At 29.6% G+C, this 15,745-nt stretch overlaps 1 protein-coding gene across 1 annotated transcript; it reads left to right on the top strand.

Moving 5' to 3' along the window:
• Nucleotides 1-4,068: 4,068 nt before the first annotated feature.
• On the top strand, nucleotides 4,069-13,930 carry LOC149885431 (uncharacterized). The gene is made up of 6 exons (XM_090095574.1): nucleotides 4,069-4,157; nucleotides 6,742-7,064; nucleotides 7,225-7,325; nucleotides 7,690-7,753; nucleotides 13,164-13,300; nucleotides 13,537-13,930. Exons 2-5 carry the CDS (start codon nucleotides 6,970-6,972, stop codon nucleotides 13,282-13,284), a joined length of 381 nt encoding a protein of 126 aa, XP_089951700.1. The 5' UTR covers nucleotides 4,069-4,157; nucleotides 6,742-6,969; the 3' UTR covers nucleotides 13,285-13,300; nucleotides 13,537-13,930.
• Nucleotides 13,931-15,745: the final 1,815 nt, after the last annotated feature.

Below are 15,745 nucleotides of genomic sequence, written 5' to 3'. Positions count from 1 at the left end.
CTTAGACCTTGCATCCAAAAAAGTGCGGTATTCTAAAGTAGCACGGTAAAGAGATACTCAAGCTATAGTTTGAGTGTCTTTTTACCGTGCTACTTTATATATTGGCGTTCTATACACAGGCGTCTAAGGCACAACCATATAGAAAAACCTACCTCACGGCTTATTCAGCCGCAGAAAATATAGACCTTACTAAGTCAACATTCGAAAATGCAGCTAAAAGTTGAATTGATATAACCATTTTGTGTTTCTAACAAAACATATTAATTCTCATGGTTGATCCCAGTGGGCAAGCATCTTATGCACGACGTCTGAAAGAAGTCCGTAAGACGTCCGTTATTGTAAGGTCCTTCCCAATGGGAAAAAATGCGGTCTTTGATATTGTTTGTTTATATTCAATATTGTTTAACAAAAGTGTAAGTCTTCAATTGATTATTCAATATGATACTAAAAGAATGCCTATTTAAACTCTATTTATTCTTAAGAAATTATTAGCTCTATTTATTCTTAAGAATTAATTATGTAAAACTTTACATTAAAAGAATTATTACAATATAAGAAATTTAATTTTATATTTCATGATGAAATAAAGTTTTATTCTTTTTATTTTAGTATTAATAAATGACATAATTTTTATTTTAAAAAAGGCAGGCAAAACTTCGGTAGTGTATACCAAAAAAATTGTAGAACTGATTCGCCTACCCCACAGCCAATTATATCACAGCTTAACTGCATTTTGCAAAGAAGAACTTTCTAGCAGAGACGTGAGGAATACAACTTCCACGCCTTTTGGATCAATTCTCAACGCCCTTCAATAGTTTGATTCGTTGCCAGAGGAGTCAACGCCTGTTTCACGTTTTCAATATCAGAGAAAAAACTAAAAAATTTTTCTTCGCCTGGTAAAAATTATAACTAATTATCAATCTATACCTCTCTTGAAAAATATTACAATCGTCGCATTATTAAATACCATTTAATTTTCTATTGTGTTAATATACGTTATTTGATAGATAAAACCTTTGGAGTGAATAGGCTCTATTATTTCAATTTGTCTATCAAAAATAATTTAAAAAAAAAAAAAAAGTCAAAAAGTAGAAGTAATCCTCATGGAGATTCTGCGTCCTGAGAGATTTGACGCGAATCCAAACTCTTATAGTCAGGTAAAGAATGGACTCACTGGTTTAAAACTCTCGAAAATTTCTTTCTATCTTCAGAATCTAAATCTGACGAAAATCTAACAATATTAATAAACTTCGTATCACCAACTGTGTATGAATACATATCCTATTCACTAACTTTTGAAAATGCGATCGACGTTCTCAAATCGTTGTACTTTAAACCGAAAAACGAAATATTCACTCGGCATGAGTTAGCAACACGTAGGCAACAAAATGGCGAAACACTAGACAAATTTATATAAGCTCTCCGAACTCTTGCAAAAGATTTCAACTTTAAAGCAGTAACAGTCGATATTTATTGTGATGAGTCTATTAGAGATGCTTTTATCACTAGCTTAAACTCAAATATAATACTTCAAAGGCTACTGGAAAACACGACACCCACACTAACATCAACATTCGACCAAGCACGCTAATTAAAACTTGCTGAAAAACACTCCCAATAGTATCAATCTAACGTACCCCAAAATAATCTAATAAATAATGCAAAAAAATACACTGATAATCAGGTAATTTCACCGCCGTCTACAAAACTGTGCTACTTTTGTGGAAACAATCCTCGTAGTGCTATATGTCACAAATTTCAGAAACGAGGATACTTTGCGAAAGAAGATTTTATAAAGAAATTATTAAAGGACGAAGTTATAGAACTAAATAACTCACCATAGAGGGCAAAAATTGTAATCACTACAAATGAGCGACATAAAAAACGAACGTATGTTGATTATTCCCAAACTATAAAAAAGTTCACTTACTCGATACCTATCCTCTACCTAGAATAGAAGACCAGATAAAAGAATTGTACAAGTACCACTTTTTCAGTAATATTGATTTTACTAGCGCCCATCATCAGACACCACTTCTAATAGAAGATAAGCCATGTACAACATTTGAAGCTGATAGCAAATTATATCAATTTACTCGCTTACTATTCGGTGTAACAAATGCCGTTGTTATTTTCGAACGGAATATTGAAGAATTTATAATTGAGAACTCTTTAAAAAACACCTACGCGTATTTAGATAATATTACGGTAGCAGGGATGACTCAAGCTGAACACGACTCTAATTTAAAAAAAATTATACGAAAAAGCGAAGGAAAACAAGCTTACTTTTAACAATAGAAAAAGTGTAGTTTCAGTTCAATAAATTTACTTGGCTATGTTGTATCTCATAATAGCATAAAAGTAGACCCAGAAAGATTGCAATTTAATTTACCTTTAGCGCTAAATAGTAAATTATTACAAAGAACTGTATGACTCTTCTCCTACTACTTAAAGTTTATTCGTAACTATTCTGAAAAAATTAGTTTATCATTACAGTGTCAAACATTCTCACTCAATCAGCAAGCTGCAGACGCTTTTAAACAACTAAAGCACGATATTGTGAATGCTGTTGTAAAACAATTGATGAAACAGTCCCATTTGTTGTCGAAACGGACGCCTCTGATTTTTTTTTGGCTGCAACATTAAACCAAAATGATCAGCCAGTGGCCTTCTTCTTGAAATCTCTAAACAATCATGAAATGCACTAACCACCTTATTTGGCATGTCTGGTTAAGCTCATTTTGACAGAGGTAGCTCCTTAGGAACTACGTACTTTCCTTTATACTCGAGGCATTGCAAAAAGCAGAACGACACGTTATAATCCCAGAGAAATCGGACAAGTAAAGTGCTTTAACACAATAATATGGAAATCAGTAACATTAGCTCTCAAATCGAAAAATCTACCAGTCGAAAACTTGGAAATTGTGTTTCAAGATGCCTTACATTCAATTTGTTCTTTACTCTCTACTCCAATAAATGCAAAACCCCACGAAAGGTCCTACAATTTTCCACGGAGATTAAGAAACGGATAATCTATCCAAACCTGGTTACTAGAACAAGGTATTTGTAAAGAAACACTTTCAATCTAGCAAATGCGATCCTCTTTTATGAGAAGCCGATCTGATAGAAGCAGAACCACAATACGCCCAATGTCTAAACAAACGAGAATCTACTGTATCAATTGGAGATTTAGCACCATTAAGAGATAAAAAAACCCTCATCCTAATCCTGAAAATGCTGACAAAAAGGAAACTATTCATTCAGAGCATACATACATTTATACACCATTTACTTAGAGCATGCACCACATTTGTTTAACCACTAATTATAAACAAAGAAAACTTGCTTGATACAGAATCTAAACTGGAAACTTATCTAGAAGTACAATCTAGCTCTTTTCCAAGACGTTCTCAACTAAACCGGAGAGCGTCCCAAAGGTATGGGACAATTAATTTTATTGATTGGAAGAATGTTATGAACTATAACTAATTATCAGTTTATACCTCTCTTCAGAAATATTACAATCTTTGCATTATTGTATTAATGTGCATTATTTGATAGATAAAAGCTTTTGAGTTATGAGGTTTTTTTATTTCATCGTCTAATTGATGTCAATGCAAAAAAATGTCTGCCGCACTGGAGTACTCATTTTACTTGTAGCTCTTTAGGAAAAAGTAAGATCACTTTATTTTTTTATGAAATTTCTGATCTTACAATGCAAACCTGGGTTTGTGAAGAAGATGTTTAACCAGACAAACTGCTGAAATCCTAAATCTGTATGTCACTTAAATCATGATTATTTAGCAAAGAGTGCTTTATATGGATTGTCTTCGCGCCTCCTTCCATTTCGATGGCTTTATAGTTTTTATAATTATAGTTAAGTTATAAAATATCTTGTGAACAAAAAACTGGATGATGTTTGTTAAAATTCTTAAAAGTTTAACTCTTTCACTGTTTGTTAAAATGTTAATTTTGAGGAATTCAATTGTTTCCTTGTGAAATGGAAACTGACATACTAGTATGTAAACAAACCGTGTTTGCATTTTGGTGTTTTCTTTTCTGTCAAATATTTCGTAATATTTTTGCAAAGTGAAATTTTCAAATGTTTCTTTTCGAATACGTTAGTAAACAAAACATTGACATAAAGGACAAAACTGGTAAGTACAAAATATTTTTCCTGTGCCAAATTAAATTTTGAAAAAAATGCTTGATAACTCTTTTTCTGAACTGAAGAAAAATTAACTTTTCAAAATAGATGAAATTTAATTCTTTTTTAGTTTGTTTCTATCAAAAAAATATGAACATCTTTTATTCTTATTTCATTTGAAAATTTTAATCAAGTTACAGATTTAAGTTATTTTACAGAGAATTCTGCCATTTGGAAATTTTTTGTCATTTTGTCATTTGTCATTTTGAATTATTTTGAAAACGATAATCTTCTATACTAAAGTTGAAAATATGTTGCTAGGGCAGAGCCACCATCAATTCTCATATTTAATTTTATAATATACAAGAAAAAAGAACTGTTTTTGCTCTAATGCTGTCCATTTTACGCAAATGTCCTATTTTAATTTGACATAAAGAAAATTTATTTGCCAATCTTTTTATAGATACTTAAACTGGTTGCTTTTCTGTAAAGTTTGTATTTTTTAAGCTGCTTGTCTTATAAACCGTTAACTTTCATAATTTTACATGTAACACCTTTTAAAGATTAATTACAATTTAATCATATCAAATACAGTTTTATTATATTATTTTTTGTTTCTACTTACTTTTTATTATATTTTTGTTTTTATTTATTTATTCGTTTATTTTTTTATCTTTAATTTATTTTTTACTATTTTATATTTTAAAAAGGTTTTAAAATCATAAAATAGCGTTATCTTCCTATACCAAACTCCAAGATCAAGGTTTAATAGGTTTTTCTGGTTGTTTATTCCGTACATTTGAGGTTTAGGCTTTCTCATTGTCGGTTAAAATTGAGTCTAAACGTTTTGGCTATTCCTGAAAAAACGCTAATAGAAAATAAATTGTATTTGAAAATACTTAGTTTTTATTTACAAAATGATAGATTTCACAAAATTTTTCAGTTTTACAGCATTAGAAATGATCTAGATGTTTCAGGAAGCTTTGCCGCATGGATTCGAGAGTTTGTTCATTGAAGATACCGTTGGGAATTTTTCTCATCACAATGTGTCAATCAGGCTAAAGATATGAAATCCATAATCTAACTCACCCAGCCTTTGGGCCAATCTATGGTAGTTGGCCACACTTGCATCATATCGTTGATGGTTTCAAAAAGAAGATGGAGCTCTATTGAAGGAATCACTTCCAGGATAAACTTGCTCTAAGTTGCAGGAATCAGAGGTTTATGAACAACGTTTTTGAAGACTTTGGTTATCCTGATTCGTCATCAAAAGCCTTAAACTCTCTGTACAGGTATCTGATAGAACCCAAGGTCTGCAGGATTTCAGCTTTGCCAAATTCAGAGAGTTAAATCACACCATGTGCATGGGCAAGAGCTGAAGTCAGACTCCAGACCAATTACAACTTTTGCCAACTTCAGGTCACACGATGGGAAGAATTCCAGCTTGTCCAGTTCAATCAGGGAGAGAATTTGTTTGACATTTTCATTGCTCTCTTAGAAGTTCTTAGTAAACAACACTAACTGTTTGACATCACTGTCCTTCGCTATCTGGAATGTTAAAAGTTTTTTACTTTTTGGGCAGAGCTCTGGGTGAATTCATGGATGCACAGGCTGACGTTGAGGAATCAACCATTTCCACCAATTCTAATTTTGATAAAGTGTTCTGAGTACTTGGCTCTCATATTCCCAGAGGAACTTTTGAGTCAGTGAAATCAATTTCCGTGGCCAAGATAGTTTGCAGCCTCTCTTCAATAAAGCTTCTCACCTGTTTTGAACACTTTCCCATGCTTAAAAAACATACTGTGTGAAGTGTAGACTGTCAATGATTTTGTAACTCAGAAAGAAGTGCAGACTTCCAGAATCCGATTCTAAAGTGTAAATATTCAAGACTTATGCTAAATATGAAATTACCGGGAGCAGAGGTTATTAGTCTTAGAAATTATATAGTATTTTCGTTTGTTTTTTTTTTTTTGTCAAATTATAGTTTGCAAGAATTCAGCTAAGAATTGATAAGTTGTTGTTTACTCCACTTAGATTTATAAGTAGTTCCTAAACCACAATGGTTTGATGCACATTTAGATCAATATTAACTCTGTAAAACTGTAAAATTTTCTAAAATCACTGGTACTACTTGTGATAGAATTAAAAACTAAAAATTTTCAAATGCATATTATTTTCTTGGAAGAAATCGCTTCATTTCAATTTTTTTGATAAGAGTGCCATCTTTTTTATTCCAATTTTTGAATGTGAGCATGTGGGACTGTACTTACACCCTGCACATAGTGTTTCTTCGAGAAGAGCCAAAAAGTTTATACTTAATTCTAAGCGACGGTGTTCTCCTAGCTTGGGAAAAGAATTTTTAATCGTAATACAATAGAATAATTAATTTATTAAAAAAATCATTTATCAAAAATCATAGCAGTAAAATTTAGTGAGAGATTTATGACAAGCTACCTTTAAAGTTTATGGTTCTTGGCATACAGAAAATTAGTTTTATTTAGTTTTTTCCAATGAAATTTAGTAAAATGATTTTGATAAACTTTATTGTGAATTTTTAAATAGTAAATTATAAAAAGAAAATTTCATTAATTCAGGCGCCAAAAGGAAAACTTCGTAAATATATATTATGCGGTTGTGGCTCGAAAACCAATGATGAAACGGATTTCTTAATTGAACCCATTAAAAATGATTTTGACAGTGACACACGAAGACAAAGTTTTTCTAAACCCATTGATTATGATGAAACTGATTATGTGTTTGTCCCTTATAAAGAGACATATACAGGCACTAGAAACATTTTAAAGCAAAAGCACGGGAATGGTATGTATTTGTACGATAATGGGGATATTTACGATGGTGAGTGGAAAAACAATATGAGGCATGGCTACGGTCAATACAGATTTCAATCTGGAAAACTGTACGTTAATATAAATTTGTATGACACATATAAAGAAAAAAGTTTTCTTACAAAACTCATAAAAATATGCGAAACAGTAATGGTAATAAACAATAATGAGATAAACAACTAAATAATAAATTTATTTTTAAAGTTTACAAAATGTCTCTCTCGATTTTAGATTGGTTGGCTACTTTGATAATGACGATTACGTGGATTATCCTAAAGTTAATAAAATAAAGAAAGAAAAAAATAGACCGAAACCAATACAAAAAAAAACTGGTTGGTATTAGACAATGATAAAATTCATTTAAGAGTGTAAAAGGGTAGTTTTAGTTTATGTTTTTAGAGATGAGATTAAACCTTTTTTGATAAAAGCAAAAATTTGTGATGTTAACATCTGCTATAGATCTCAAAAAGATTAGGGGTGTTCTTCTTGCTCCAGCTGTCTGTTACTGGTTTTTTGTTTTTTTGTTTGTTTATTTTTTATTGCATTGATTATTTTGGAATTGATTGTGCTGGTCTTGATTATTATGATGTTATCTGTTCTTTTTATTAAGTGCTATTGATGTTGGTGCTTCAGATTATTTTTTGACAAACATATAAATGAATAATAGCATTTCTATTTAAAACTTTCATTTTGTAGGTCAAACTACAACCATTCGTGAATCGTCATGTTTAGACGAAAAAAAAATAATGGAAAACCAAAGGTAAGTTTTTTATGAAACTTTTCAAAAATGTGATGCTAATAAAGAACAAAAATTTTAATTTCTTTGTATTATTTTATTGCTGTGCTGATATAAGTAGTAGAAAAATAAGAGAGCTCGCTCATATATTTTTATCCACATTTTCTACTATCAACGAGCGATAGCAAGCCTTATACATGCACAACAAATGAGATACACCTCATGCATCCATGTCAACATGAGAGAGCTGACTCAGAACTAATAAGCGATTCCAAAAACTAAAACAATTCGAAAGATAATCAAAGTTATAACAAAACTAATCATAAAAACCCCAAAGCTCATAGCCACTATCTGTCAAACCTAAATCTAACACAGCAACATAACATTTTAAATTGTGGATATCCGAAAGTAAACTAAATTTAACAAAAATATAACAAAACTAGTCAAAGACTCAAACAGAATTCAATCAAGATATCTCGTGCATGCTCGTGACAACAGAATTCAATCCAGATATCTCGTGTATGCTCGTGACAACAGAATTCAATCCAGATATCTCGTGCATGCTCGTGACAACAGAACTCAATTTAGATAGCAAATATATATCCAAGTGTTATTTTAATAAAAAATCTGTTTAATAAAAAGTGAAAAATAAAAACGTTAAAAAAAAATTAATTTTATCTATAATTTTTCACATATTATTTCACATTTTGATGTTAAATGAGATCAACTATTAAATAAAAAATACTTTTTTGTAAAAAGAAAAGAGTAAAGATAAAAATCAAATGTTGGTCAAATCTAAATAAACAAAAAGTGATAGGCTTGTAAGTAAAATATTGGATTTGCGAGAGGTAGATGAAAACTGTACACCCGCTTTGTTCAGATCTATAATCAGCTATCTTCAAGCTAAAGTGGGCTCGCCCGCTCATTATCAAACATCCTATCACTAGTTAAGTGATGCTAGAAAAAATCTCAGAACATACCCCCTGAAATCTTATTTGATATGGATGTACCTTAAGTTAAAAGGACTATTCTTAGACAAGAACAAACGTAACGATCTAACCAATATAAATTCAGATTGGAACAAACGTTACGATCTAACCAATATAAATCCAGATTAGAACAAACGTTACGATCTAACCAATATAAATCCAGATTAGAACAAACGTTACGATCTAACCAATATAAATCCAGATTGGAACAAACGTTACGATCTAACCAATATAAATCCAGATTAGAACAAACGTTACGATCTAACCAATATAAATCCAGATTGGAACAAACGTTACGATCTAACCAATATCAATCCAGATTAGAACAAACGTTACGATCTAACCAATATCAATCCAGATTGGAACAAACGTAACGATCAAACAGTCAAAATGTTTTTGACAATGATAAGTGGTTAAGATGATGTTGCAAAACGAACCAAGAAAGCTGACAATCCACATAATACAAATGTTAACAATGAATCTAAAATTGCTAAAAAAAAAAGATTGAAGAAATAAACAAAAAGCAAAACCAACAAAAGAAGCTTTCCATTTCAAGAAAACTTCCGATTCAAATAAGAAATTCTGCATTGAAGAAGTTTTTAAATGTAATTGCTACTGATGCTGATGTCGCACAACGAATTAATGATGAAAAATATAATCCTGAATTTTTTTTCAAACCTGAAAGACCAACAGTAAATATTGCCTGGCAAACAACATAAAAACAAAATAAAATTTATTGTTGATACAAAAACAAAGTATTTCAACAGATTTTGTCATTGAACAAGATATTGATTTTAACTCTAAAATAGAAGTGAGTTTAGAATCAACTTCTTATGAGTTAGATGATACTATGACTGATCGTATTACCAAGAGATTTTCAAACTTTAAAAAAAAAGGTAGTGGTTGGTCATTAAATCAATAACATTTTTTAAAATTAACCCTATTAAGTACAAAACATTTAAAATCAGCTCATACCACTTCCTAAAAAGTTAACTTTAAAAAAGGCAATAATCAATATGAAAAGTGAGGATAAGAAATGTTTCTGTGGTCTGCATTGAGAGCAAATAGCTTAAAAATTATAAGAAGGAATAAATTGTTACAAGTTTCAAACGCCAGGAAAATAAGATAAATATTACTGTTATTGAGTTTCTTGTAAGTATTAACTTACAGACATGCTTGAAAAACAAAATCCAAATATATCAATCAATGTACTTGGTTATGGAAAAAGTGTGTATCCACTTGAGAATGGAATGATCCTTCAGAATCTGGAGAGCCATCTGAAAAATCTGATCTTTAAATGGATACACAATTTAATGCGGATCCGATAAATCGGATCAATTCAAAGTATCTGTTCGTTAATCTGCTTCTTACCTCAGATGAAAAGTAAAAATGGCAAAAAAGAAAATATGCTATTTTTCGAAAATTATAAGAAAATTATTAGCGTACTTTTTATAGTATACGCCGATTTCAAATCAATCATTAAGCCAATTGATATGTATCAACCAAATTCAGAAAAAAGCTATTCAAACCAGTATTGAAAGCATGTGTTGTTTTAATAATCCTATTACCTACACCACAACAACTGATGATGAAGGTGTAATACAGAAGTTTGTAAAAATGTTAGAATGAGATATCAAAGTCATTCGCGACATTCATATATATGTCGGCTTGATGTAGAGAAGCCTTTTTTATATGGTGATGATGAAAAAAAGAAATTTTAAGCTTTACAAACGATGTTATAATAGATGATAAAACAAAATACTATTTAAATTTATAGTTTTTAGGATTTTGTCTGCTGGCTCAAATAGTCTCATGAAAAAACTTAATTGAAATAACACAGCAAAACTCCCCGAATCTTAACACCTAGATCTACTTTTATAACATGGTGCGTACCCTTAGGAATTTAATGCCTATTGGGTAGTGTTAAAGACTATGAACATGCATAAAAAGTATGGACAATGTTTCATATGAAAGCTCTTGAAGAATATCATAAATTTTACAATTGGCTAGATGTTTTACTCTTAACTAATGTTTTTGAGATATTTAGAGATGAGTGTAGTAAAACATAGAGTCTTGACTAGAACTGCTTACCATCACTGGCATGGGTTTTGCAAAATATAATAATAAATAACTGATAAATTTAATAACCAAAAACTGTCAAAGTTTTATTATTTGTTGATGCAAAGGGTCTTTTTTGATGGGGAAAGTGTAAGCCTTTTTCTACGCAACGAAATACTTGGATGGGAGAAGATGAACTCAAGTCACGGAGAAAACACTTGTATTTTAGAAGTACACTTAGAATATTCAAAAGATCTGCATGACTTGCATGGTGATTAACCATTGGCTTCTGAGAGAATAATAACAAATAAAGTTGAAAAATTTATGCCTAATTATGTGATAAAACTAATTATGTTGTTCTTAATGCTAAAGTCAAGCAATACAAAAATATTGGTATGGCAATAAACAAAATTAGTAGGGGTATAAAATTTAAATAGAGAGCTTGGCTCAAGAAATATGTTAACTTGAATGCTGATTTAAGAATAGAAACTAAAAACAATTTTGGAAAAAAATTTGTTTAAGCATATGAAAAGCGTTTTTGCTATAACTATGAAGTACATAAAAAGTAGAGTAGACATTAAATTAGTTAACAATGAAGTTAAAGCTAAGAAACAAGCCGCCAAACCATACATTAAACACCGTAATATGATTGATAAGAATTTAGTAGCTAAACATGTAAAAAAGAAGGCTAGTATTTTACAAATCAGTATACCTATTGATATTCGTTGTAAAGAGATAACTTATATGATTCTGATAATATACTTTTTGATACCTTCTCTGAGACTTAATGCATATAGGAAATAAAATTAACAAGCATATTTGCAGTGGTTATCTTAAACCAAATGATGGTTTACCGACCAAATGATGGTACGGTAAACAAATGATGCTAAGTTGATTGAATTAGAAATGGCTGCAATAAATTTTGAATGGTAGTAATTCTTGGTATAGAATTTCTGGAAAAAAATATTGTTATACATTTTTCGAAGATTAATCATTTCGAAGATAAATCTCTTTTCAAGTATTTATCTTCGAAATGATTGATACATTTCGCCGAGTTTTTTTCGAAGGTTCCGAACTTCTCGGTTGACAGACTTAATCCAACAATTCGAAGATCTAGATAATATCTATCAGGAAATTTAAAAATATTTTCATATAGTGCATTGTTGCTGTTACTGGAACATTTTTTTATTCTTCGCTTACCGCCACTTCTAGAAAGTACTACGCAACACTTTGCGTAGTACGTTCATGAAGTGGCGGTAAGCGAAGGCATTGCAAAAAAGAGTATATCTTATGTTTAAAAAACATTCAATTTAAGTTATATAATTATTTTTTAAAACACAAATATATCCTGTGTCTAAATCGCAGAGTATATATATCCTTATTCCCCATTTTTTTGGTTTCATAGAATTAAAAGTAGTAAAAAAATTTACCTTAAACTTTGAGAACGAATTCATCGACGCATATATTTTGCCAAGGAACAAAATTTTCTAAAAATTTCAAGTTTATTTCTTTAAATTTACTTAAAAAAATTTTCGATGCATGCTCAGGTTAAGGTATGTATTATCAGAAATAAAATGGCGCCGTTCAAATTGAGGTAAACATTAGAAGGCGCCGTATTTACATGTATATATATATATATATATATATATATATATATATATATATATATATATATATATATATATATATATATATATATATATATATATATATATATATATATATATATATATATATATATATATATATATATATATATATATATATATATATATATATATATATATATATATATATATATATATTATAGTTTTAAAGATATAATTTTAAAAAAATTCATTTTATATTCATTTTTTGTTCTAATTTATAAAAATAAAAAAAAAAATAAAAAGGTGACCTAGAATAAAATAAATTAATACGTTTGATATATAAGGGGTGTTTGATCTTTTAGTGGTGTTTGATATCCAAGGGGTGTTTGCAAGAGAAAAACAAATTTTACATTACCAAAGCAACACAAATATTTTTGTGGAAAACAAAACGAAATGTTTCATTTCTAAGACATTGGCAATACTAAATTATCCCGAGGGAATTTTGAGGGTTTTGAATATTGTGGTGACTTTATTAATAAAAATTCGTAATTATTAATAAAAGTAATTTATTAATAAAAGTAATTCGTAATTAAAAAATAAAAAGAGTAATTCATTAGTTCATCATCTTAAATTATTCTAATTTTCTGAACTTTAACAAAATATGTAAATCACAACTTGCTTTTTTGCTTAAATCCAAATGGTGCTTAAGTTCATGTTAGACAGGGTTTAGTTGGACTTTTTAGGCAATAGGCATAAAAATGGTTCTAACTTTTACTACCTTTATGATCTTCACCGTAGGAATAATTCAATTGGTCAGCAAGCTGCAAAAAAGAAAAAAGATGATCTCGATTCTAAACAACGTGCGGAACACAATCAGTTAACAGAAAGAATTCGTGCTAAGTACAACTTGCCAAACTAAATTTTAAAATATTCAGGTAAAATAAATTTACTTAAGCATCTCTTTTTTAAAATATTACCCTTAATAAATCATGATAAGCTATAGGTAATTTATAAAAAGTTTAATATATAACTACATGGATAACTATAAATATAGTTATATAGATAATTATATTTATAACTATATGGATAATTAAGTATGAGACTATGTAGATGATTATATAAGTATCTATGGAGATACTGTAAACGAAAATTTTTTATTCTCTTTTATCAGGTTGATGATTGATTGCAAAAAGTAGAGAATCACGTGTGAAGGTGACTCGCTATCGAGAATTTTGTGCATATCATCTTCGAGTCATTTGTTGTAGAAACCGTTTGCTGATTGCGGTTCACAAACTTTCTTGTATTATAGCCCATATCTTTCAGTTCATACATTAAAAAACGCACAAGATATAGCTTTATTTAAGTTGAGTAGCTCCCAACCTCATAGATCTTTTAGTTAGAGGAAGAAAATGATTGAAAACAAGTGACTTTTGTGTTGTGCTATAGACATAATATCAATAGCATAATCACACACCACAAAGTGTTTATATAATGTAAATTTCATTTTTAAAGGCACTAAATGCTAAAATATTTGTATTAAAATGATTCTAAGCTTCTTTTACACTTAATTCAGGATAAAAATGATTTAATAGGTTTTTTTAACTCTGCAGGCATTCCGAGCTACACTATTTTCGTCAATATTGCTTATTTACATTTTTTTTTTAAATAAGGTATTTTTAGCCACTGTTAAAACATACCATTTTTTTCTGAGACACTGGCTCACTTTGAGATTTGTGTGAGACATAACTATACGCATAATTCCGAAAAATTTAGGTAATTTGGAGTTATGATAATTTTGGGAAATTACTTGAAAGTTTTTAACTGTTTGTGTGTTTTCCCAAATATTTAGAAAAATTTTGCAAGATCTTTATATATGAACCATTTTTCAAGTTTCAATTGTTCAAAAAAAGTATTTTTATTTTATTAAGGAATGTTAGCTATTTCTAACATTCCTTAACAGAATACAAATACTTTTTTTATAGTCCTTATTAACATTTTTCTTGTTTTCAGTTCTGCTCTGGTTTTTAGCCAGAGTGAACTATGACTCTTCACCCTTCCATAAACGTTTTTAGAGGCTTCAGAAATGAGCTTTACAGATCTTTCTACCAATTGAGAATTGTTTGGCAAATCAGTAAGAGAAAGTTGATTACCAGTTTGAATAGCTTGATGAAACTCATTTCAAGAAATGTTAAAAACACTTATTGCCTCTGCTTTGTCCAAATTAGCTAACTGCCAACTTCCTTTCGGCCTTATCTTGGATCTTTGGTTCTTTAAGTATTCTCTTTCAATAATAGGGACCTAAAATGAGTAAATTACTTTAAAATTAAAAGTATTTTAATTTAAAGTGAAAGCTAATGAAATATGAAGTCACGGTAAAATGATTAGAGATAAGCAATTGACGTTATTTTCTTTACCTAACCTATAATTTTTGTGAAGTGTAACCGTAAATACCTAATAATACTGGTAAAAAAAAGATTGCATGTATTGCCTTTCTACTTTTCTCACAGACACAAACAATGTGTTTCATTGTGCACTCACTTTTCCGACATTCAAATTGTCTAAATGTTTATTATTTTACTATAACATCAAATTATCAGTGGCCATCACTTTTTGAAATACTCTGGATATTTTATTTTTTAATGGTTTGTCTTTTATCAGAGGGAGAGAGGTTCGAATCAACTCCATACCAAAGCTTTTGCAAGTCACTACTGACCTTTGTCACAATTAATGCAGAGTCAATTTTATGTCCATTAAATAACTCGTTTTTAATCTTGTAACCGTATTGAATTAGCTGTTTGTAAGTTGGTAGATCAATCAGAGGGTAAATCAGAGGGTTTTCCAGCAAATCTTCCACAATTATTACGAGTTTTATATAAAACCTTTGTAGGTCTTCCAAAATTTTTTTAACTCATTTTGATATCATAATATGAATTATCTGACATTAGTAAAACACTATTTTTCATTTATTAAGGTTGTCTTTCATTAACTTATGTTAATGTCTTTCATTAACTTATGTTAATGTCTTTCATTAACTTATGTTAATGAAAGACAACCTTAATACTATATAGTACTAGTTTAAGAAAAATGTTTTAATTAAAAAAATTGTGAGAAACTGATCTTCGATACAAATTAATAAAAAAAATATGTTTTGGAAATTTAAACATGATACAAACAATAAATGTTACGTATTCACTTAAAAACAAGTTTATTTACTTATTAGCTTTGTAAATAGTATTTTTATCGACCATACAGCTCATTAATTTGCTTTAAACTGTGGATTATACAATATTTACTGTTAAGAACCGTTTGAAAAGTGCAGTTTCATTTGCGGACTCTAAGTAACTCCACTGTGAATTTTTCCCGATTTTCTTTTGAGTTTC

This window comes from Hydra viridissima, unplaced genomic scaffold (genome assembly GCF_058129835.1).
Source record: "Hydra viridissima isolate aposymbiotic clone 2 unplaced genomic scaffold, HvirCarnegie_v1 scaffold_8, whole genome shotgun sequence".
Taxonomy (NCBI): Eukaryota; Metazoa; Cnidaria; class Hydrozoa; order Anthoathecata; family Hydridae; genus Hydra; species Hydra viridissima.
This window is presented reverse-complemented; position numbering and strand designations above follow the sequence as displayed.